General features: G+C 42.7%; 1 protein-coding gene across 6 annotated transcripts in view; it reads right to left on the bottom strand.

Moving 5' to 3' along the window:
- Positions 1–15,266, bottom strand: part of mctp1a (multiple C2 domains, transmembrane 1a) — a 494,888-nt gene extending 479,622 nt beyond the window's left edge. For all 6 annotated transcript variants that reach the window (XM_062050987.1, XM_062050984.1, XM_062050988.1 and 3 more), the window contains exon 1: positions 14,723–15,266. In XM_062050987.1, the coding sequence (XP_061906971.1) occupies positions 14,723–15,238 (516 nt within the window). In that variant the 5' untranslated portion in view covers positions 15,239–15,266. The remainder of the gene's footprint in view (positions 1–14,722) is intronic.
- Positions 15,267–25,107: the final 9,841 nt, after the last annotated feature.

The following is a 25,107-nucleotide window of genomic DNA, read 5'->3' on the forward strand; positions in this document are numbered from 1 at the left end:
CAATCTAACACATTACTGTTTAAACAACTGCGCTACAGTTCTCACATTAAACATCAAAGTTGTGCTGTTTTTTGCAAGTTATCGATAAAAACTTTATAGCGTCGAGTTGAAACAGACGAACACGTGACAACTGAACTCGCGTGTCGTCACATAAACCGCGAGTGAAATAACTGATCACGCAATTTAGTTTAAAAAATAAAAAACATTGTAAAACGTCTACTAATTAAAATGGAAGAAGATGAACATATTTCAACACATAAATACCAGAGGTGTGGACTCGAGTCACATGACTTGTACTCGAGTCAGACCCGAGTCATGAATTTAATGACTTTAGACTCGACTTGACAAAATGTAAAGAGACTTGCGACTCGACTTAGACTTTAACATCAATGACTTGTGACTTCACTTGGACTTGAGCCTTTTGACTTGACATGACTTGCTACTTTCCCCAAAACCCAACGATTAAAAAGTTATTCGGGAGCGCTCCATATCTTCCAAAGTGTACGTGTGTGTGTCTGTCAGGGAGTGTGCGCTCTGTCAGCGTGTGTGTCTGTCAGTACAATAGTGTTGTTTTAGTCCCACGGCATTCATCCAATCAAATTGCAGAACAACCAACAAAGAATAGCTCTCAACCAACGCGCCAGTGAGGAAAAATGACGCCAAAGATAGTTTCGTTCGGGTATTAAAACTACGACTTGGTCAACAAAAAACGAATTGCAACAACTTCCAACTTCGTTCGACATTTGAAGTTGCAAACAGAACGGTAAGTTTTGAATGTAAGCTAACGTTTATTGGCTAAGTAACGTAACTTTTATTTGCTGTGTAGTTAAATCAGTGAGGCTGTAAACTCACTGCTAACGTTATAACCATAGACATCTTATAAGTAGACGCAGCATCGACCGCTACTGCCTACTGGCGCTGACGAGAAGTGGGGGCGCCATCTTGGAGTGGTGATCCGCTCCACTCAGTGCAATTCCTTTGGCAGGAGCAATGAACTGTCAGCGCATTTAATTCATCTTACCTCACTGAATATCACTGATTTTCACGCGTTTTTTTGTCATACGTGTAGCGATGATAAAGGACGCATGTTTTGGCGTGTTCTATTATTCATAGTTTGCTTAACAGTAATAGAATACTCTTATATGCTATAAGTGACCAGACGTCCGAGATCAAAACTGGGAATATAATCCCAGAGAAGGGGGGAAAAACGGTCAGCTATTTTTAAATTCAAGAAACAATATGATTAGGTTATATAAACATGCTTATATTCTACATAAACAATGTATGGATACATTAGATATCTATATATCTTAGGGACCTATAGACTGTATCTCTGTTGCTGCAGCAGCACAGAGTTTATTCTGTCTTGACACTTTGTATTGATATTTTGTATTACATTCTTCCCTTAAATTATCATGTTTACAGTGATTGTTTTATATGTATTTTTTATGTATGTCGCTTTGGATAAAAGCGTCTGCCAAATACTTTAACATAAACATATATAAACACCTGAAAGTCTTTATATCAGCTAAAACCACCAATTTGTTTCACTGGATTCAGAATAAAACCAAATTCTGTTTTACCCAACAATGTTAGTATTTGAATATTGTTACTTGAAGACTTATTCCTTGTTACAATTATACTGTTAAGAAAGTATTGTCTTATACTTTGCCTAAAATGAGAACACATCATAATCAGTGGCGGCTGGTGAATTTTGTTTTAGGTGGGGCTGAAAGTTTGTAAACCAAACCCCTGTAGGGGGGTCATCCTCCCCCAGAAGATTTCTTTGTGATTTTCACATACAAATATTGAAGATCTTTGCTCCTTCTCAACTCTGTGGTAATATTATTTTCACAAAATACAACCAATAGTACATTAATGTTAAATCTTACTTGTGAAAAGTAATCCCCCGATTCCTATTTTCAACAGTCTGCTCAATTGAGCAAGAAAACGCTGAACACCAACCCGGCATCTTTGTTTTCTACCTGTCAACTGTCAGTTTAGGCTGCTCGTCGGCTCCTCATCACCACTTCAAGATGGCGGCCAAATTGCTCGCGTCACAGCAGCCAATGATGCGTCTACTTATAAGATGTCTATGGTTATAACGTCATTGCAAACACGGCAATCTGTTGCGTCCACTGCAGTTCGCTACCTTATTCATACTTTTTGTCAAGTGATTTTTTTTAAGCAGGGTTGCATGAGGTACCTAGACATAAAGTTACGTTAGTCAATGTATCACACACAGTAACGTAACGTTAGACGGCGGTCAGCAGCACCGCATATTTTAGCCACCTACAAAAAGACAAACATAGTCAAATAAAGGTCAGTTAAAATGTATACTATATTAAGAATAAGTGTACATATTGCAGGGCCCTGACATGTAAAAAGTACAACTCTGTTAATTGTTATGTTCATGTATTTGTTATGTTTTTCATGTGTACGCACACATAAACACACATACAGTATGAGATGAGATCAATGAGATAAGGTAAGAACAGGATAGAAACTGCTGTGGAACTAGTTACAATGCAGTATGCCATGGAAATACAATGTTAACACTTTTGTGCAAATAAGTACAGTTGCACTTGTTTTTTCAAATGTGTTTGTTCTGTAAAGGAATGAGTTAAATGTTTAAAATGACTGGTTAATAGTGCTATTATGAAGTGCAATGTCCAACTCTCTCGTTTGAGTCACACATTAAGAGTGTTACTAAAACGGCCTTCATTTTCCCGCATCTTTTCTTGCGGCATCTACCACCCGCGGTCCGTGCAGTCCTAGCTAACTCCGTTTCTCTGGCCTCCGGCGATTACCGGGGCTTGGCTGAAGAAGCTGACCGGGTACTTCTGGCTACCAGACGGTTTGCCGTGCAGACGATGGAGAACGCGGACCCAGTGGTAGTGGCGGGAGTCGCTACTCGGAAAAGGCGCGAAACGAGCCAGTACTTCTTCCATCAACGTTTTGGCGCCAAAGCTCGAAGGTGTGTTCCTCCATGCTCCTTCAGGGCCCCGGGAAACTCCAACGCCGGCGTTCAGTAGCGGCTGTGAGCGCCGGCGAAGCAAGCGAGCTGCTCTTCATTGCTGACTCGTCGTCAAGGAGACGTTTCCTGGTGGACTCCGGTTCGCAAGTCAGCCTGTTACCTGCCATGGACGAGGACAAGGCGACAGGTGGCTGCGGGCCGCTGCTGAATGCCACCAACGGCTCGTCAATCGACACTTTCGGCTCCCGGTTGGTGACTGTGTGCTTCCATGGACGCAATTTCCAGTGGGACTTTGTCATCACCGCCATCACGGTCCCCATTATTGGCGCGGATTTTCTGTGTGCTAATGGACTGCTTGTTGATGTTGCTAACCGCCGATTGATTGATGCTGTATCTTTTTCAACTTTTACATGTAAGGCGGGGGACTTGGACCGTTAACACATGCTAATTATTTGGTATCTGGTGACGTTTTTCAGCGTTTGCTGGTGGATTTCCCGTCATTGATCACTCCCGCTTTTTCCACCGCGGACACTAAACACGGTGTCGAACATTTCATTCCCACGGTGGGCCCGCCAGTTTTTGCGCGCACGCGCCGTCTTGACACAGCTAAATCAAAGAGGAGTTTGCTACTATGGAGCGTTTAGGCATCGTTAGGCGTTCTAATAGCCCGTGGGCCTCGCCCTTGCAGATGGTGCCTAAGTCATACGGTTCCTGGCGGCCTTGTGGAGATTTTCGCCGCTTTAACAACATCACAACGCACGACCGCTACCCAATTCCGCACATCCAGGACTTTTCGGCGCGCCTGGCTGGCGCCGCCATTTTTTCGAAGGTAGACTTAGTTCGTGGTTATCACCAGGTCCCAGTGCGAGCCGAGGACGTTCCTAAGACCGCAGTAATAACGTTTGGGCTTTTTGAGTTCCTGCATATGCCTTTTGGCCTGAAGGGGGCAGCACAAACCTTTCAGAGATTAATGGACTCAGTTTTGCGCGGCCTCAATTTTGTGTTCGTCTATCTTGACAACATTTTGGTGGCGAGTCCTTCAGCCGAGGAGCACCAGTCACACCTAACACAGGTGTTCACGCGTCTTGACGAGCACGGCCTGATCGTCAATCCTTCTAAATGTCAGTTTGGGTTGTCAGAGATCGATTTTTTAGGTCACCGTATTTCGTCGCTGGGTGCGATCCCTTTGCCTTCGAAAGTGCAAGCGGTGGCAGATTTTCCTCTTCCCTCCACTGTCAAAGCTCTGCAGGAGTTTTTGGGCATGATTCATTTTTATAAATGGTTCCTTCCTTGCGCTGCCCACCTCCTGCAGCCTCTTTATAGTGCCCTGCGGAAAAAAAAGGCTAGCGATTCCCTCGATTGGACTCCTCAGCGAGTCCAAGCTTTTCATAGGGCTAAGTCCGCGCTCGCAGGGGCTGCTATCCTCGCCCACCCTGTTTCCGCGGCGCCCGTGGCTTTGACAACGAATGCGTCTGATGTCGCCGTGGGCGCTGTGGTTGAGCAGCGGGTGGCGAATGTGTGGCAGCCCCTTGCGTTCTTCAGTCGTAAACTGCGAGATAACGAGCGGAAGCCCAGTGTATTTGACCGAGAGTTGTTGGCACTGTATCTTGCAACACGCCATTTTCGTTTTCTGTTGGAGGGTCGGTCCTTCACGGCTTTTGTTGACCACAAACCCCTGACGTTTGCCATGTCAAAGGTCACAGAGCCTTGGTCAGCCCGTCAGCAGCGTCACTTGTCGACCATCTCTGAGTTCACTACGGACATTCAGCAAGTGGCCGGTAAGGCCAACCCTGTGGCTGACTGTCTCTCACGCATCCTTGTGTGTCCCGTGCAGCTCGGTTTAGATTTTTCGGGAATGGCCGCTGACCAGCCCGACGACCCCAACATCCGCGCACTCAAACTGAGGGTACAGCGCTAGTGCTAGAGGAGGTGGTGGTTCAGCGATGATTCCACTGGCCGCCCTCGGCCAGTTGTCCCGGTAGACTGTCGCACCCTGGCGTTCGGGCTTCCGTCAAGTTGGTTGGTGCCAAGTTTGTTTGGCCTGGCCTTAGGAAGGATGTTAGGCAGTGGGCAGCCGCATGCGTGGCATGTCAGCGCGCCAAGGTCCACCAGCACACTAAGGCGGCCCTCGAACCATTTCCGATTCCAGTCAGGCGGTTTGACCATGTGCACGTAGACTTAGTTAGCCCCCTCCCTCCGTCGCAGGGTTATACGCACTTGCTGACGATGGTAGATCGTACCACCAGATGGCCAGAAGCGGTTCCTCGTTCCTCCACTGCTTCTGTAGACGTTGCCTGTGCGTTTCTGTCAGCCTGGGTTGCGTGTTTTGGCACGTCGTCCGATATCACCTCGGACAGGGGATCCCAGTTTGTGTCGGAGCTTTGGTCAGCGTTGGCGCAGTCCTTGGGTGTGCAGGTGCACCGTACTACAGCCTACCAACCCCAAGCTTATGTAAACGCTTTCACCGGTCGCTTAAGGCGGCTTTAGCGATCGTGGATAGCAATTGGGTTGACCGTTTGCCTTGGGTTATGCTCGGGTTGCGCTCAGCCCCTAAAGAGGATCTCGCAGCGGCCCCCGCTGAATTGGTGTCCGGTCAGCCACTCCACGTTCCGGGGGAATTTTTACCTGAGGGTTGTACCCCGCGACCTTTTCCCTTTTTGTCGAGTGGGTCCTTGGCTACCGGCCCGGTCCACCACTGTTTCCCTAAGTCGTTTGTGCCATCGGAGCTTAAATCTGCCCGCTTTGTCTTTGTACGTCACAACGCCCACCGTTCGCCCCTCAAACCCCCTTACGATGGCCCATTAAGGGTGCTGGAACCCGGTCCTAAAAACTATGTGCTGGATATGGGCGGGCGCAGGGAATGCGTTTCACTGGACAGGCTTAAACCAGCGCATTGTGTTGCAGGTGATGAAATACTGCCGGGCCAAGTCCCCCGCCGAGGTCGCCCTCCAAAATCTGTTAGGGTTGAATGTCCTTCGCCTCCACCAGGCCCTGATATCTGTTCTGCCCCACAAGGTACACCCGCTCCTCCGCAGGATGTACACTGTAGCCGGGTAGATGGGCTGTATGGCGGGCACTAGGACCATGCTCACACTCAGCAGAATGGGCGTGGTTTAATATGCCCTCTTGGGCACACTGTTAAGGTGCATATTGTGTTTTGATTATTCATTCTCATGTTGGCAGTCTTACAATAAAGACCTGAGAGAAACAACGCTGTGTTTCTTGCATTTGCCACAAGGCACTTTTTTCTTGAAGGGAATTTTATTAAGGATTAATCTTATTAACATTATTTACAATCACACATCTTATGTACATAAAAATATTTGAGCATGCTGTATAGAACTCCTATGACCATACACGGCAATTCTTGTAAAAAGAAATGTCACTCATATCTTGCTTTTGAGTATATTTGAATGGAATAAGAATAATTTTGATCAGTAGTTGGGAAGGAGTAAAGGACAAACCAGCATTAAAATGTATAATTTTTAACCAACTATTGGGTCAAGGAGCGCTAAATTGCGCAACCCAATAGTTGAGTTTGGAATAACCCAACATTGTAGTGAGCATAACTCAGCGTTTGTGTTAAATAAATTCAACCCAATAGTTGGGTTATGAATCAACCAACATTTAGTTAGCATTACTCAACGTGTGGGTTAAATAATTTAACCTAATAGTTTGGTTGGGAAAACCCCAACAATAAGTTATCATAACTCAACTTTTTGGTTAAATAATTCAACGCCAAAGTTGGGTTGAAAAAATGTATCCAAAATGTTGAGTTAAAATAACTCGAATAAGGGGTTCGTCCTTTTCTGAAAAATCAGTTGGGTTAAAATTGGGTTATTTTTTAACCTAACATTTTTTAGTGTGTGTATATGAGTACTTTTTATACATATTACCGCAATAATCATGACATATAGGGCTGTAAATCTTTGGGCACCACACGATTCGATTTGATTCGATCCTTGGGGGTAACGATTCGATTCAGAATCAATTCTTGATTCAAAACGATTCTCGATTCAAAATCAATACCTTTTTTATTTACAATGGGTGCCAGTTCTATGATTAACTACATTCCTCCATAAAACAGACAATGTCTGTATTACTTACTTATCTGTAACAGCAAATATGGGCATCTACACCAACATTATGATGTGCCTGACTGGAAAGGACAGATTACAAATAAATAAATAAATAAATAGTTTTTTTTAAATCGCTTTTTTATTTTTTTAATCGATAAAAAAGCGTTGCAAATAAGAATCACTATTCATTCTAAAAATCTGTTTTTTTTGACAGCCCTAATGATAACCCTGATTATTTTGGTCACAATACCTTTTATTTAGCCATTTTATTTATATTTTTGATTGTGTATATTTGAGGGTCCCTCAGCCTCTCCTTAACAGACACAGAACCTATTGTATTGCTTTTGGTTGTGATTTTTATTCAAGTGCAAAGTGTTGCTTACAGAGTATATTTTATTTTTGTTTGTTTTATTTATCTCGGATATTTCAAATTTTACATTTCAATACAAGATTTTTTTTTTCATTTCAAAGAGTATACTTGCATTGCTATCATGTATTATCATTACATCAGTGGTTAATTTGGTGTAAAATAATAACGGCAATAAGATTGTTTATCGGCAATAATTTGTAGGTCAATATATCGTCCCACAAAGTTTTTTTCATCAGCCGAGGCCTACACAGCCCTCAGTGTGTTGCAGGACATTTATTTACTACACCACTACAACAACAAACATGTTGCATCAATACCTCTCTGACACTGTCCATCAAAAGTGAACATTAATATGGATTTATGCAAATTGGCATGGTTTCAGACAGAAATGGAAGACGGTAAGCATTATTTATACTCTTAGCGGACTCTCCATTAGGTGCACCTGCACACCCAAATGAGTTTGAAGACAATAATATGCATTTTTAATTGACACCATACTGTTCATGTTGATCAAACATAATAGCATTAGCATCCTTCCAAAGTGTTCTACAAGGGAATGATCAGACAAACCATGAATGTTCAATTAATGAATGTTAATTATGTTTTGGTAATCAGATCGGAGTAGGCGGGAGAGCATGAAACAAGAAGAAATAATAGGCTCCAGGCATCGGCACAAAGTGCCCACTAGGGAATGGAACGACATGAACATTTCCAAAATGATTGTGATTATTGCGACCAAAATGATCATTGTTGAATGGGCTCAAAAAGTACTTTTATACACACCGAAACATTTTATTCTAAAAAACAACAAATAACTACAAACACAACGCACTTTCTTGGCAGAAGAATCAGAGAGGCTTTCTCTTTTTAAATGCATTCTAAATCATAAATAAACACTAGTAAGACGTGGCTAACAAGGCAGCTAAAAGGAGTCATCTATTCCGCCTATGAAGCCTTCTAAAAAAAAAAACTCCAAAACCTGCCAAAAATCTGCCATTTGCATCCTGTTAACTGAAAATTAACCTAGTATAAGCAATATTGTTATTATAAGCGCCAACACAGTAGAAATATTTTTAGCAACAGCTGCAGCACGGTGCCTTGATCACGGGTGTTATGCACTTCTTGACATACTGAGACAGTGAGCTGCTGTGTCGCCTCTGAGTTGGTGAAAGTAAACCCTAGATTATAAATCATGTCTCTCACTCGGATAGTAGAAGTTTTGGGCCATAAACCGAGAAGTTTGTCAGCTTTGACATTCAATTTGAACTTAGAACCAAAGACATTGCTAGGAAGATGCAACAAGATGCTCGTTTGCTCCCAGCTTTTTTTAACCCGAGGAGTGAGGATAATGATGACAAATCCGGGAACACAAGTCTTGTGCTGAAAGATATAAACATCCCATCGGTCAGCATCCCAGTGAGAGCAGACACTGTACAGTAAGTGATTGTTTTATTATGTTTGTGATTTGTATTTCTTGTTTAGTACTTAGCAATGCCGCTGCATGATACTTAGTGTTTTGATCTGCTTAGCACTCGGCTTCTAAAACTTGTAGATCATCCTCCGTACATCCATCCATCCATTTTCTACCGCTTGTCCCTTTCAGGGTCGCGGGGGGTGCTGGAGCGTATCTCAGCTGCATTCGGGCAGTCGGCGGGGTACACCCTGGACAAGTCCCCACCTCATCGCAGGGCCAACACAGATAGACAGACAACATTCACACTCACATTCAAACACTAGAGCCAATTTAGTGTTGTCAATCAACCTATCCCCGGGTGCATATTTTTGGAGGTGGGAGGAAGCCGTAGTACCCGGAGGGAACCTACGCAGTCACGAAGAGAACATGCAAACTCCACACAAAAAGATCCCGAGCCCGGGATTGAACTAAGGACCTTCGTATTGTGAGGCACATGCACTAACCCCTGTACCACCGTGCTGCCTATTCTCCGTATAGTCAGCCTAAAAATATACGATTCTGGAACATAATTTGTCCCAAAGTAGTCGTCATTGGCTCTCATGAAATCTACCACGGTTAGTAGTAGTTGTTGTTGACACTTCTGTGAAATTAATTCTTAAAATGAGCAAAATACAGCAGACATTACATTATTATGAGTGTGCCTGTTACTACATTACATATATACTTCCAGTGTGTATATAAAACATTATTGGAGGTTTTAAGAGCACTTTATAAGCAGAGGTGGGTAGTAACGCGCTACATTTACGCCGTTACATCTACTTGAGTAACTTTTTGGGATAAATTGTACTTCTAAGAGTAGTTTTAATGCAACATACTTTTACTTTTACTTGAGTATATCTATAGAGAAGAAACACTACTTTTACTCCGCTCCATTTATCAACATTCAGCTCGCTACTCGCTACTGATTTTTATCGATCTGTTAATGCACGCTTTGTTTGTTTTGGTTTGTCAGACAAACCTTCAAAGTAGGATCTATCGCATGCCTCCGTTTCACCAATCAAATGCAGTCACTGGTGACGTTTGACTCCGTTTCACCAATCAAACAGAGCCAGGCGGTCACATGATTAACAAGCTTAAGCTTACATGAACTCAACGTCAAATTTGAGAAAGCACATCGCAGTAAGTAACGTTAGTAGATATTTTGGCTGTCACTGTAGGCTGATGTTAGCTTCCCTGCTATGAATCACTGTAAAATGTACATTGTGTGCAGACATTTATTAACGCACTGCAGCCTCATAGACACACACACTCACACGCACAGTCGCACACACACTCACGCATGCATAGAAACACCAATCAGAAGTGCACAGTGTGTTCCCAGGTGCACCGTGCAGCCCACACCTATCAGTTGATGGCTTGCGTAAAGGCTAACTTGTTATTTTCCTTTGTAATCTCTGCCTACTGAGCCTATGGTGCTGTTAAGTTATTGTGGCTCGATTTGCCTTAATTTTTTTATGTTAATATATTATTATTTAATATATATTATTGTTTTAGTTGCTTAAGAGATATTCCTGGCTCTGAATTTGCTCATTGCTATTTTTATGTTTTTGTGCATTATTTGTTGCCTTCATCATTAAACGAACAGGTTACTAATCAGTTACTCAGTACTTGAGTAGTTTTTTCACAACATACTTTTTACTTTTACTCAAGTAAATATTTGGGTGACTACTCCTTACTTTTACTTGAGTAATAAATCTCTAAAGTAACAGTACTCTTACTTGAGTACAATTTCTGGCTACTCTACCCACCTCTGTTTATAAGCAAAAAAGATCCCATTACCTGCATTGTTAGCTGACTTTTGCTAGCATTTATCTTTGATTTAGAATGCATAAGAAAGAGAAAGACTTATGTGTGCTTGTCTCACATAAGGATTGTAAATAATAAGCTAAATTCCCCCCAAAACAGTGCAGTTCTCCTATGATATGCGGTGATGCATCATGTAGTAGCACTACCAGCTCTCAGTCCATTTATTTGGCATTTTAATGAAGCAATGACATGCAAACCCCACTAATAATATTGTGGTGGTTGTAGCTTTCAGCATTGCATATATATATATATATATATATATATATATATATATATATATATATATATATATAGAAGAGCAACTTGAGGGTTCCAGGTTTGATCCTCGCTTCCGCCATGCGAGTCACTGCCATTGTGTCCTTGAGCAAGAAATGTTATCCACCTGCTCCCAGTGTCTCCCACACTGGTTTAAATGTAACTTAGACAATAGGTTTCACTATGTAAAGCGCATTGAGTCACAAGAGAAAAGCGCTAAATAAATATAATTCACTTCGCCAAATATAATTGTATATTATGTATATATCAGTGGCGTGCGGTGAGGTTCATGACTGGTGAGGCACTGCATCATCACAGTCAGATTTACAAACATATGAACCCTAAATAGTATCTTATTCACCATGTGAATGGCAGCAGTTAACGGGTTATGTTTAAAAGCTCATACAAGCATTCTTTACACATAGGAAATAATAAAAACGCTGCACTTATTATTGCTAACTTTTTATTTTTATTTATTTTTTTCTTCTGCGGCAAGGAATGATCTCTGGGATCACTACCGCCCTCTACCACCAGGAGGCCGGATTACTGCGAGCCTCAGACAGTACGTCTTTGGCAGCAGTTTTATGAATGCTCAGCTGAAAAAATATGTTACACACATACAGTTGTTGACAAAATACACTGTACATTATATACCTCAGCTAACTAAACTATGGAAATGTATAATATAATTCATATAGCAATACAGTCTCACTGCACAGCAGGCCAGCAGTTAGCCGAGTCATTGTGCACAATCCATGTTGAGGCACAAATCAGTGATGTGCCTCAACTGGCTGCTGATCACCGCACCGTCTCTTCTCAGTATTTGAACGGCAAATGTGAAAATAAAAATAATCTAAAACTGGTGAAGTTACATGGAAAATAACTTTAGTATAATCACTGGATACATATAACAATTTAATATATTTTTTTTTCTTTTTACATTTTTTTTCTTTCCATGATGGCAGGTGAGGCCCCGCCTCCCCTGCCTCTAGTGACGGCACGCCACTGGTATATATATATATATATGTCAATGATTGTATATATATACTGTATATATATAATATTGTGTCAATGACTGTACAGTATATGTAATATTATGTCATTGAGTGCACATCTAATGTCACTGAGTGTATATATACTATATATCTAATATTATGTCACTGAGTGTATATATACTATATATCTAATATGTCACTGAGTGTATATATACTATATATCTAATATTATGTCACTGAGTGTATTCATGCTATATATCTAATGTCACTGGGTGTATATATACTATATATCTAATATGTCACTGAGTGTATATATACTATATATCTAATATTATGTCACTGAATGTGTATATACTATATATCTAATATTATGCCACAGAGTGAGTGTATATATGCTATATATCTAATATGTCACTGAGTGTATATATACTATATATCTAATATTATGTCACTGAGTGTATATATGCTATATATCTAATATGTCACTGAGTGTATATTAACTATATATCTAATATTATGTCACTGAGTGTATATATACTATATATCTCATATGTCGCTGAGTGTATATATACTATATATCTAATATTATGTCACTGAGTGTATATATACTATATATCTAATATTATGTCACTGAGTGTGTATATACTATATATCTAATATTATGCCACTGAGTGAGTGTATATATGCTATATATCTAATATGTCACTGAGTGTATATATACTATATATCTAATATTATGTCACTGAGTGTATATGCTATATATCTAATATGTCACTGAGTGTATATTTACTATATATCTAATATGATGTCACTGAGTGTATATATGCTATATATCTCATATGTCGCTGAGTGTATATATACTATATATCTAATATTATGTCACTGAGTGTAAATAAACTATTTATCTAATATGTCACTGAGTGTATATATACTATATATCTGTCACTGGGTGTATATATACTATATCTCTAATATTATGTCACTGAGTGTATATATACTATATTAGGGATGTCCCGATCCGATATTTGATCGGATCGGCCGCCGATATTTGCCAAAAAATGCGTATCGGCAAGGCATGGGAAAATGCTGATCCAGATCCAGTTTTTTTTTAAATTCCGGTCCGTGTTTTCCAACGCACAGATTTAAATAATACATTCTACTTTTCTGCTGCTCCCTAATTTCCGTTCCGCATTTTTCAGCACACCTTCAACACATCCATAGGTCTGTGTCCTAACTGTTAAGACGGCCATGTGAATTAAAAGTTACCGGTAAAAATATCAGCTGTCTCTGTGCGACATAGAAAATGACTATATCGTGATATTCGAGTATACGTTCTCACACAGTTGCTTTTAGCTGCTGGCATTACACAACAGGCTCTTCCCACTCCTTCTTGTGTCTGCTTCTCACAGACAGCAAGCGCACCTTCTTACACACGTCACATACTGGCACGTCATACGTCACATACATATACGCCCTCTCCCAGCAGAGAGGTAGCAGCATGGCTAACGTTAGCTGTGATGCTAGCGTAGCCGTGTGAGCAGTAATAATGAAGGAAGAATTAATTAATTCCCAAGAAAAACAGCAGGGGGTCCATTGTCTGGCGGTGGTTTGGCTTCAAGTGGGAATATGTCGAACAGACAACCGTAATTTGTCAAGTGTGGGGCAAAAGCGTTGCTATAAAAAGTAGCATTAAAGATTAAAGATTAAAGTACCAATGATTGTCACACACACATTACTGCTAATATGTAGCATCATTTGAAAAGTCCCCTTCTAGAAAATGAAGAGTGTTTGAAACTCCGCACGTCAACATCTCCATTGTTGTGTATTATTCAAATTCACCTAATTAAGCTGGCTAGTTGTTTTTAAGAGTACTAAAACCCTTTTCAACATGAATCTGACAACTAAGTAGGCTAAATAACTTTAAACTTTAATACATGCTCGGATAAGGCCAGTATCAGCCAGTATTGGTATCGGATCGGAAGTGCAAAAACAACATCGGTATCGGATCGGAAATGCAAAAACCTGGATCGGGACATCCCTATACTATATACCTAATATTATGTCACTGAGTGTATATATACTATATCTCTAAAATTATGTCACTGAGTGTGTATATACTATATATCTAATATAATGCCACTGAGTGTATAGATACTCTATCTCTAATATTATGTCACTGAGTGTATATATATTATATATCTAATATTATGTCACTGAGTGTGTATATACTATGTATCTAATATTATGTCACGGAATGGATGGATGGATGAATGTATATATACTACGTATGTAATATTATGTCACTGAGTGTATATATGCTATATGTCACTGAGTGTATATATACTAATGTAATATTATGTCACTGAGTGTATTTATACTATGTATCTAATATTATGTCACTGAGTGTATATATACTATATGTCACTGAGTGTATATATACTATATATGTAATATTATGTCACTGAGTGTATATATACTATATGTCACTGAGTGTATATATACTATATATCTAATATGTCACTGAGTGTATATATACTATATGTCACTGAGTGTATATACACTATATATCTAATATTATGTCACTGAGTGTATTTATACTATATATGTTATATTTTGGTGCTAAATAAAGTGTGTGACGTTGCAGCCAGGATCGAGGCCCACATGAACAACGTGCATCATATGAAGGTGAAGTGAGTAATTATGTGCATCCAGCAGGTCAAATTGGTGAATATGAATATGAATATGAGTTATAAGTCATGTACTTACACCATCGCTCGGCTTCTCTCCCCCCACAGCCACGACAGGATCCACCACCAGCTTCTCGAAGCACGCCGAGCCCAGAGAGGAGCTCTTGTGCTGGGAGGCGATCAGCTCCGAGACGTGGAGCTTCGGGCTTCCCTGGGCCGTCAGCTCCGGTTTGCTCCCGGTGGTCCCGGACGCCGGGCCGAGGTGCTGCCGCGAAGTGGTCCCACTCCCGGCGGCCGCAGCCCGTCCTGCGCACTTGTCCCCGCCGCCCAGGGACAGCGGCGGCGGGGAGGAGCAGCGCAGGTTGGGCTGCGAGGACGAGAAGACTCGGTCCAAGTGTTTCTTTTTCCTCCTAAACATCCACAGTCCCGATTCCTTCTTGGCGCCTTCTGCTCCGCCGCTACTGCGACGCTGCGAGCCCAGTTTGGGACTGAGCCACGGCTTGGTTTTCTCCTGGAAAGTCTTCCACATCCTCCGCTGGTAAGACTCTTGCCCCCCGGAGCTGCTGCCTTCATCCTCGGACGCCTTTTGCTCCATGGTGCTGGAGCAGCATCCAGCCAGCCTGAAGTCTGTGTGTGTGTGTGTGCGTGCGTGTGTGTGTGTGTGTGTGTGTGTGTGTGTGTGTGTGTGTGTGTGTGTGTGTGTGTGTGTGTGTGTGTGTGTGTGTGTGTGTGTGTGTGTGTGTGTGTGTGTGTGTGTGTGTGTGTGTATATATGTTCTTGTATTTAAACCCTTCTTGAGACATCAACAAGGAAAAGTACCTTCCATATGAGGACGGGTGAACAAGTTAGGACATAAATCATGGTCCCAATACGGAAAACCATCGCATCTAATAGAGAATGTCTCATTTGCACCCCAGGTGGTGAAATCTATCAAAATGAGGGTGGTCCTAAAGAGAAGGGGTTTTTCAAATGGACTGTGCGTGGGTTTTAAAAGTGCGCCCCCTCTGGTCACATATGAAATAACAAGTGTGTGTAAAAATTTGAAGTGCTCCCCCTCTGGCCAACATATGTAATAACAAGTGTGTGTAAGAAATTGAAATGCGCCCCCTTTGGCCAAAATGTATCAAATATATATATATATATATATATATATATATATATATATATATATATATATATATATATATATATATATATATATATATATATATATATATATATATATATATATATATATATATATTGTTATGTACCGGGCAAACGGAAGGAGGCGACACCAAGGCAGAACTGCGGTTTACTAGGTTTATTGAAAACCTTGATGAGTGCGTGGGGTGTGTATGCTACCACAAGTGAATGAGTGCAGACGATGTGTAGAATTAACAATGTAAGTTTTACCAGGGGTTGTTGTCGGTGCGTGTTGTGTGAATCTTTCGTCGAATCCAAGGGGCTAGGCGAAGAGGTAGTCAGCAGGGAGGCAAGCAGTCGGGGGCTGGAGAGAGGCAACAATGTCCAAGTCCAAGCAGAGGTCAAGGGTCAAGGGAGGCAAGCAGAGATCCAGGTGGAGGTTGTGAGGCAGGACACAATCACAGGCAGCAGGAAAGACATGTGAAAGATAGGCTACGTTCTGGCGAAGGTCTCTTGGGTTCGCTGGCTTTTATGCTGCTCCCTCTCATCAGGCACAGGTGTGTTGATGCGCAATTGTTTGCAGCCTTGTCGCTGGGTGGGCATGCTGTGCCCAGTGTGAGCAGGGGCGTGTCTAAGTGGGCTGCCAGCAGAGGTCCCGGCAGCTCCAGCTGCCGAGGGAAAGCGGGTTCGAATCCGCGCCGTGACAGTACCCCCCCCCCCTAGGCGAGGCACCTGACGAGCGCCGGGGAGCATCAGGATTGGAACGGTAGAAGTCCTCTAAAAGACAGGGGTCGGCAAGGTAGGAGGCCGGCACCCAAGATCTGTCCTCCGGTCCAAAACCCTCCCAGTCGACTAGATAAACAAGCCCCCTACCCTGTCGACGGACCCTGAGGATCTCTTTGACCGTCCAAACCTGGTCCCCGTTTTCCAGGAACCTAGAGGGAGGGGGGGCAGGGACAGGAGGGGACAGAGTGCTCTCCGCTACCGGTTTTATCTGGGACACATGTACAACTGAGTGTCTCTTGACCGAGGGTGGGAGAGCCCGTTTGACAGATACGGGGTTAATGACAGAGATGATGGGAAATGGACCCACATAGCGTGGTGCTAATTTTTTGGATGGTACCTGGAGATTTAAGTCCTTAGCCAGTAACAATACTGGCTGTCCCGGGCGATAGGATGGAGCCTGAACACGATGACGGTTGGCGTTGCGACACATTTTAGCTGAAGCTCTCTCCAAGGCTGCTCGAGCTGCTCTCCACACCCTCTGACATTTCCTGATATGGGCCTTAGTCGAGGGCACAGCTATCTCTTGTTCTTGCTGGGGAAACAAGGGGGGTTGATAGCCCAATGAGCATTCGAATGGTGACAAACCGGTAGCGGAGCTCTTCAAGGAGTTGTACGAATACTCCACCCAAGGGAGGAACTTGCACCAGGTTGTGGGCTTCTTGCTGGCAACGCAACGGAGCATGGTCTCCACGCTCTGGTTTGCCCTTTCAGCCTGCCCGTTGCTCTGGGGGTGGTATCCCGAAGTGAGACTGACAGAGGCCCCAATCCCCTTACAAAAGGCTCTCCAGACTTGAGAAGAAAACTGGGGACCCCGATCAGAGACTATGTCTACCGGGATACCATGCAGCTTGATGACGTGTAGAGTGAGGAGGTCAGCCGTCTCCGAAGCAGAAGGTAGTTTGCGTAGCGGGATGAAATGGGCTGCTTTGGAGAAGCGGTCCACAATGGTTAAAATAGTAGTGTTACCTCTGGAGGCAGGAAATCCCGTGATGAAATCCAAAGCGATGTGTGACCAAGGGCGGGCAGGGATGGGAAGTGGGTGGAGGAGACCAGCCGGAGGTCTGTGAGAGGCCTTGCTGCGGGCACAAGTAGAACATGCTGCGATGAACTCACGTGTATCCTTGGCCATGGATGGCCACCAGAAGCGTCTTCGCAGTAGGGACAAGGTTCGTTGGAAGCCAGGATGGCACGAGAACAGACTAGTGTGGCCCCAATCCAGGACTCTGGATCGCAGTTCCTGATGGACAAAATGTCTGTTGGGGGGTCCACCTCCAGGTCCTGGATTGGAGCGCAGCGCCGACTTTACGAGTTCCTCCACTTTCCAAGAAACCATCCCCACGATGCGAGAAGGAGGAAGGATGGGAATGTCCTCTGAAGGCTCGGAAGGTTCTTCCATAAAGACTCTGGAGAGAGCGTCCGCCTTAGCGTTCTTCGACCCGGGTCTGAAAGACAGCAAATAGTCAAAGCGAGAGAAGAATTGTTGCCATCTAGCCTGTCGATTGTTCAGCCTCCTGGCAGAGCGGATGTGGAGGAGATTACTGTGGTCGGTCAGAATCTGGAACTGGTGACGGGCCCCCTCCAGCCAATGTCTCCATTCTGCAAGAGCCTCGTGGACCGCTAACAGTTCTCTATTCCCGGCGTCGTAGTTCCGCTCTGCCAGGGACAAACGTCTGGAAAAGAAGGCAACGGGGTGAATCAGATTATCAATTTTCGAGCGTTGGGAAAGTATAGCACCAATCCCAGAGTCGGAAGCGTCCACCTCCACAAGAAAGGCAACATCCAAGTCAGGGTGGACGAGGACAGGGGCGGAGATGAAGCTCCTCTTCAGGTCCTCAAAGGCGGTGTTGGCCTTATGAGACCAAACAAACGAGGCCTTTGGAGAAGTGAGGGCATGGAGCGGTGCGGCAATCTGACTGAAGTCCCGAATGAAGCGTCGGTAGAACCCAGCGAAGCCGAGAAACCTCCGCAACTCCGTTCTGGAGGATGGCTGAGGCCACTCTACCACAGCATCCACCTTCTTGGGGTCGGCTCTGATGTGCCCCTTCTCGACCACAAAACCAAGGAATTTGACAGAAGAGGTATGAAAGCTGCACTTCTCGGCCTTGACGAACAAGCGGTTCTCCAGAAGTCTCTGGAGCACGAGTCGAACATGATGCTGGTGTTCAGCCATATTACGGGAAAAAATCAAAATGTCATCAAGGTAAACAACTACGAAAAGATCCAGCATGTCACGCAAAATGTCATTCACGAGGGCCTGAAAAACGGCTGGGGCATTTGTGAGTCCAAAGGGCATGACTCGGTATTCAAAGTGCCCTAAGTGTGTGTTGAACGCCGTCTTCCACTCGTCTCCTTCCTTAATCCGCACAAGGTGGTAGGCGTTGCGGAGATCCAATTTAGTGAAGATAGTTGCTGGGGCCAACGGCTCAAAAGATGAGTTAAGCAGCGGTAGGGGGTACTTGTTCTTTATAGTAATGTTGTTGAGGTGACGGTAGTCGATGCAGGGCCTGAGTGAACCGTCCTTCTTGGTTACGAAGAAGAATCCCGCTGCCAGTGGAGACTTAGATGGTGTGATGATCCCTGAAGCCAGGCCCTCCGTGATGTAGGTCTTCATAGCCTCCTTCTCTGGGATTGACAGGTTATAAAGACGGCTGGAAGGTAATTTAGCCTCTGGGAGAAGCTCAATGGCACAGTCGTAAGGTCTGTGTGGGGGTAGACCCTGTGCTTGCTCCTTACTGAAGACCTCCGCTAGGTCATGGTAGCAGGTTGGTACTAGTGACAGGTCCGTCTGAGGGGCACTGGTACTGGGGCGGTGGACCGGAGGGGAAGCTGACCTGAGACAATTAGCGTGGCAGGTTGTGCTCCAAGCCAAGATCCTGCCAGAGGTCCAAGAGACGTGGGGGTCATGTTGACGGAGCCAAGACCTACCCAGGACCAACGGGGCAACAGGTGCTTCCAGAATCCAAAGACTGATGGTCTCGACGTGATTTCCCGAAATGGTCAAGGAAATGGGTTCAGTGCGAAACCTGATGGGTCCCAAAGGTCGCCCATCCAGGGCTTGGGCAGGAAGAGTCTTGTCCAAGTGGACCAGGGGAATGCCCATCTGTCGGGCGAACTCATAGTCCATGAGACTCTCGTCGGCTCCTGAGTCCAAATATGCCTCTACTTGAATAGATCTAGAGCCCCAAGCTAGGGTAGCGGGTAACACAAAGTTGGGGTTATCTTTCTCGTGTGGGAAAGACGTATGGCTCACCAGGATCCCCTCAGCTGGTGAGCCTGGTCTTTTGGTTTCGCCGGACAACAGCGGAGGATATGTCCGGCTAGACCACAGTAAAGACAGAGACGCTGTCGGTGCCTTCTCTCTCTCTCCTCAACGGTCAGCCGGGTCCCTTCCAACTGCATGGGTTCAGGAGCAGTCAACACGGTGGGTGTAGACTGAAGTGGCACGGCAGGGGCCTCAAAGGTGGGTAGGAGTTGAGAACTGGGACTGTTCCTCGCGACTCCCTGAGCTCACTCAGCAGCACGTTCAGTCAGTCTCTGGTCGAACATGAGTGCTAGTTTGATGAGGTCCCTGCAGAATGTGGGTCTGTCCCTCAATAGGCCGTCCTTAATTTCCTCGGAGAGGCCCCGACGGAACGCGCTCTGTAGCGCCCTGTCGTCCCAGCCGCTGTCAGCTGCCAGGGTCCGGAATTCCAGGGTGTAGGCTGCCACAGAACGAAGTCCCTGCTGGATGGAGTGAAGGCGTCCAGTGGCGTCCCGCCCCCATCCTTGGGGTGGTCGAATACGGCCCGGAATTCAGCACGGAAGGCAGCGTAGTCAGAGCTCAATCCCATGGTCCTGTCCACGGCAGCCGTAGCCCACTTGAGGGCAGGTCCAGTGAGCAGGCCAAAAATGAAAGCGATCTTAGCCCCATCAGAGGAATAGCGTGAGGGCTGGTGTTGAAAAATCAGATCGCACTGAACAAGAAATCCCCTGCACGGCTCAAAATCCCCCTCGAAAGGTCTAGGACTGGCAATTTTGGGCTCCCGTTCCAGACTGCAGGGTTCCGGTCTTCGGGCTGGAGAAATAAGCTGCGGGGCTGCTGCAGCAGGGGTCACTCTAGGCACTAGGCAGTCCAGCCTAGAGTATAGTCCGGAGAAAGCTCTCTCCAAATTGTCCTCAAGAGCGAAAAAACGCTCTTGGTGCTCATTGACAACGGCACTAAGGATAGACAGGTTGGATGTCCTGGGGAATCGGGACTGGGCCTCGCCGGTGTCGCCCGGTTCCGCCATGTTTTTGGCCAGAACGTACTGTTATGTACCGGGCAAACGGAAGGAGGCGACACCAAGGCAGAACTGCGGTTTACTAGGTTTATTGAAAACCTTGATGAGTGCGTGGGGTGTGTATGCTAACACAAGTGAATGAGTGCAGACGATGTGTAGAATTAACAATGTAAGTTTTACCAGGGGTTGTTGTCGGTGCGTGTTGTGTGAATCTTTCGTCGAATCCAAGGAGCTAGGCGAAGAGGTAGTCAGCAGGGAGGCAAGCAGTCGGGGGCTGGAGAGAGGCAACAATGTCCAAGTCCAAGCAGAGGTCAAGGGTCAAGGGAGGCAAGCAGAGATCCAGGTGGAGGTTGTGAGGCAGGACACAATCACAGGCAGCAGGAAAGACATGTGAAAGATAGGCTACGTTCTGGCGAAGGTCTCTTGGGTTCGCTGGCTTTTATGCTGCTCCCTCTCATCAGGCACAGGTGTGTTGATGCGCAATTGTTTGCAGCCTTGTCGCTGGGTGGGCGTGCTGTGCCCAGTGTGAGCAGGGGCGTGTCTAAGTGGGCTGCCAGCAGAGGTCCCGGCAGCTCCAGCTGCCGAGGGAAAGCGGGTTCGAATCCGCGCCGTGACATATATATATATATATATATATATATATATATATATATATATATATATATATATATATATATATATATATATATATATATATATATATATATATATATATATATATATATATATTATATATGTATATATTTATTAGGGCTGTGAATCTTTGGGTGTCCCACGATTCAATTCAAAATCGATTCTTGGGGTCACGATTCGATTCAAAATCGATTTTTTTTTTCAATTCAACACGATTCTCGATTCAAAAAGGATTTTATTTTTTTTTTAAAATTTTTAATGAAAACAATACACAACAATACCATAATAATGCAATACAATTTCAAAACCAAACCCGACCCAGCAACATTCAGAATAGCAATAAACAGAGCAATTGAGAGCAATTGAGGACACACAAACATGACACGGAACAATCTAAAAGTAGTGAGACAAAAATGTATATTATCAACAACAGTATCAATATTAGTAACAATTTCAACATAGAAGTGATTAAAAATCCCTCATTGATATTATCATTACAAACATTAATTAAAAAAAAAAATTAAAAAAAGAACAATAGTGTCACAGTGGCTTACACTTGCATCGCATCTAATAAACTTGACAACACACTGTGTCCAATATTTTCCACAATGATATAATAAGTCATATTTTGGTTAATTTAATAGTTAAAACAAATTTAAATAATGGATCCCATATTCCAATACATGACTCATTATTATCTAAACTAAATGCAGTTTTTTCTACTGATATCATCTCCATAGCTTGTGTTTACCAGTCAGTATGAGTTGGACTATCAACATATATCCATTTTTTTAATATTACCCTTTTTGTTATTATGCATATTGAAAGAAATGCATTTTTACTCTTTGATGACACGTTACTAAATTGATGGAGATCCCCAAGAATACAAGTTTGCAGTGTCATTCGGATGTTTATATTAAGGAATGTGATTGCTTCTTTTGTTGTTTTCAACCATAACTCTTTTATCCTCTGACATTCCCACAATAAATGAACAAGAGTTCCCTCAGCTGCCCGACACTTCATACATAACTTGCTATCTACTACACCAATTTTAAACAGCTGAGGAGATGTAAAATACAATCTATTCAATATCTTAAATTGAGTCAGTTTATCATTAATGCTTCTAAAGGGCTTATTGGCATTTTTTCAAATATCATTCCATGATATGTCTCTTTCATCTAAAATGTTTAAGTCCATCATCCATTTCCGAACACATGCATCATTTGTGGAGTTCATTTATTATTCCATAAAATAGTTTAATTAATTTCTTAAACGTATCTTGATTAAAAAGTGCATCTTTTAGTTAATGGCTATTTAAAGACATACAGCGTGTTTTAAAGAGATAAAATTTAAAAAATTATTTCTGGGTACATTACATTGATCAACTAAATCATTGAACGGTTTAAAAGAGTTTTTATTAATAATATGATGAGGTTTAGTAATACCTCTGTCTTTCCATGTTGTCCATTTAACCACATTTTTATTAATTATGATATTAGGATTGTACCAAAGCGGTTGATTTACAGATGTCATTGACTTGATTCCTAGTATTTTCTGACACAGTTTTAGAATGTTAAAGGTGGCTTCTATTGGGCTCTGCCTCAATTCATTAGGTATTTTTTTAATATAATATAAACTCCCCACATCAATGTCCAAATCATTAACATAATTTTTTCTATGTTGATACAGTCCTTATCTGCAGAAGAATTAAATAAGTGGCTTGCTTGTTCACAACCGAAGGAGATATAATAATGTAAGAAGTTTGGTAATTGTAGTCCTCCTTTATCTTGTGTACAAGACAACCTTAAGTATGAACAACTGGCCTTCTTTCCACACCATATAAAATGTGATGTCATTGTATGTATTTTCTTAAACCAACTTTTATTAATTAGGACAGGCATCATTTTTAGTATATAATTAACTGCTGGCAGTATACTCATTTTTACTATGTTCACCCGACCCCAAAGTGATATTTGGAGACGTGACCAGCGTTCCATTTTGGATTCTATCTTATTTTTTAAATGTTTAAGATTTAGATATCTGCTTGTATAAAGGTTTGGTGTAATGTGTAGTCCTAGATATGATTTCTGCCTCTTTCCATTTAATTTTAGAGTTCTGAACTTGTGATTTCTTGCAGTGTTTATTAAGTGGTAATATTTCACATTTGCCCCAATAGACTTTATACCCTGATAAACAGCCATATTCAGTGATGACATTATTGATATAGTGAAGAGAGGAGTTAACATGTGACAGGTAGAGAATTATGTCGTCACAATACATTGATAGCTTATTATACTGAGAGCCAATTTTTATACCATGAATATTATTTTCACTTCTTATTTTTGCAGCTAAGGGTTCAATAACCAAATTAAATAATAATCCAGATGCAGGACATCCCTGTTTTACTCCTCTTTTTAACGAAAAAGGTTCTGAAATATGATTATTGGTTTTGACTGATGCCATGGGCCTTGTATAAAGCATCTTAATCCATTGTATAAAATTATCTCCAAATCCAAATTTACGTAATGTGCAAAACATAAATGACCAGTTTATGCGGTCAAATGCCTTCTCCGCATCAACAGTACATACTGCTGTGGGATAAGGGAGACTTCTTGCATAGTAAATAACATTAAACTATTTCCTTGTATTGTCTGAAGATTGTCGAACTTCCATGAAGCCAGTTTGGTCAGTATGAATTAATTTTCCTATTACATTTGATAATCGTGTGGCTAAGATTTTTGCCAAGATTCAAAAGGGTTCTCTATTCATTCAATACATAGAATTTCAGCAGGATCTACCCCAGTCTGCTGACATGCAAGCAGAGTAGTAGATTTTTGTAAAAAGCTTTTATAATTGTAAAGGACAATGTTTTATCAACTGATTGCAGTAATGTAAATTTGTTTTAACTATTAAATGAACCAAAAATATGACTTATTTTATCTATGTGAAAATATTGGACAGTGGGTTGTCAAGCTTATGAGATGCGATGCAAGTGTAAGCCACTGTGACACTATTGTTCTTTATTCATTTTTTTTTATAAATGTCTAATGATAATGTCAATGAGGGATTTTTAATCACTGCTATGTTGAAATTGTAACTAATATTGATACTGTTGTTGATAACATTCATTTTTGTTTCACTACTTTTGGTTTGTTCTGTGTCGTGTTTGTGTCTCCTCTCAATTGCTCTGTTTATTGCAGTTCTGAGTGTTGCTGGGTCGGGTTTGATTTTGGAATTGGATTGCATTGTTATGGTATTGCTGACAGTGCCGGCCCAAGCCTCCATGGGGCCCTAAGCAAAATTTGATTTTGGGGCCCTCTATTTCTGCCAATAATATTGATTGTTGATCATTCACACACCTACTATAAACTCATTGCGGCTCTGGCAGTGTTGTTTACATTATCCTATTGTCAGCCTGGCATGTCTTTACAAATGACATGTCATTTATAAAGATATGGGGGTGGCCCAGTTAAGAACATAAATAATACCAATGAATGAACGAATGATGTCCAGAGTGCCACATATAGTTCCTAATCTTAAAATGTACAAAACATTCAGCTACAAGAGTGGCCTGGGGTTGAACAGTCCAAGTGATAAAGCTTTGTATTTACAGTAAAAGTGTCATCTTGTCTCATCAGTCTTGTACATATTAGTCTTTAAT

Source organism: Entelurus aequoreus, linkage group LG06 (genome assembly GCF_033978785.1).
Source record: "Entelurus aequoreus isolate RoL-2023_Sb linkage group LG06, RoL_Eaeq_v1.1, whole genome shotgun sequence".
Lineage (NCBI taxonomy): Eukaryota > Metazoa > Chordata > Actinopteri > Syngnathiformes > Syngnathidae > Entelurus > Entelurus aequoreus.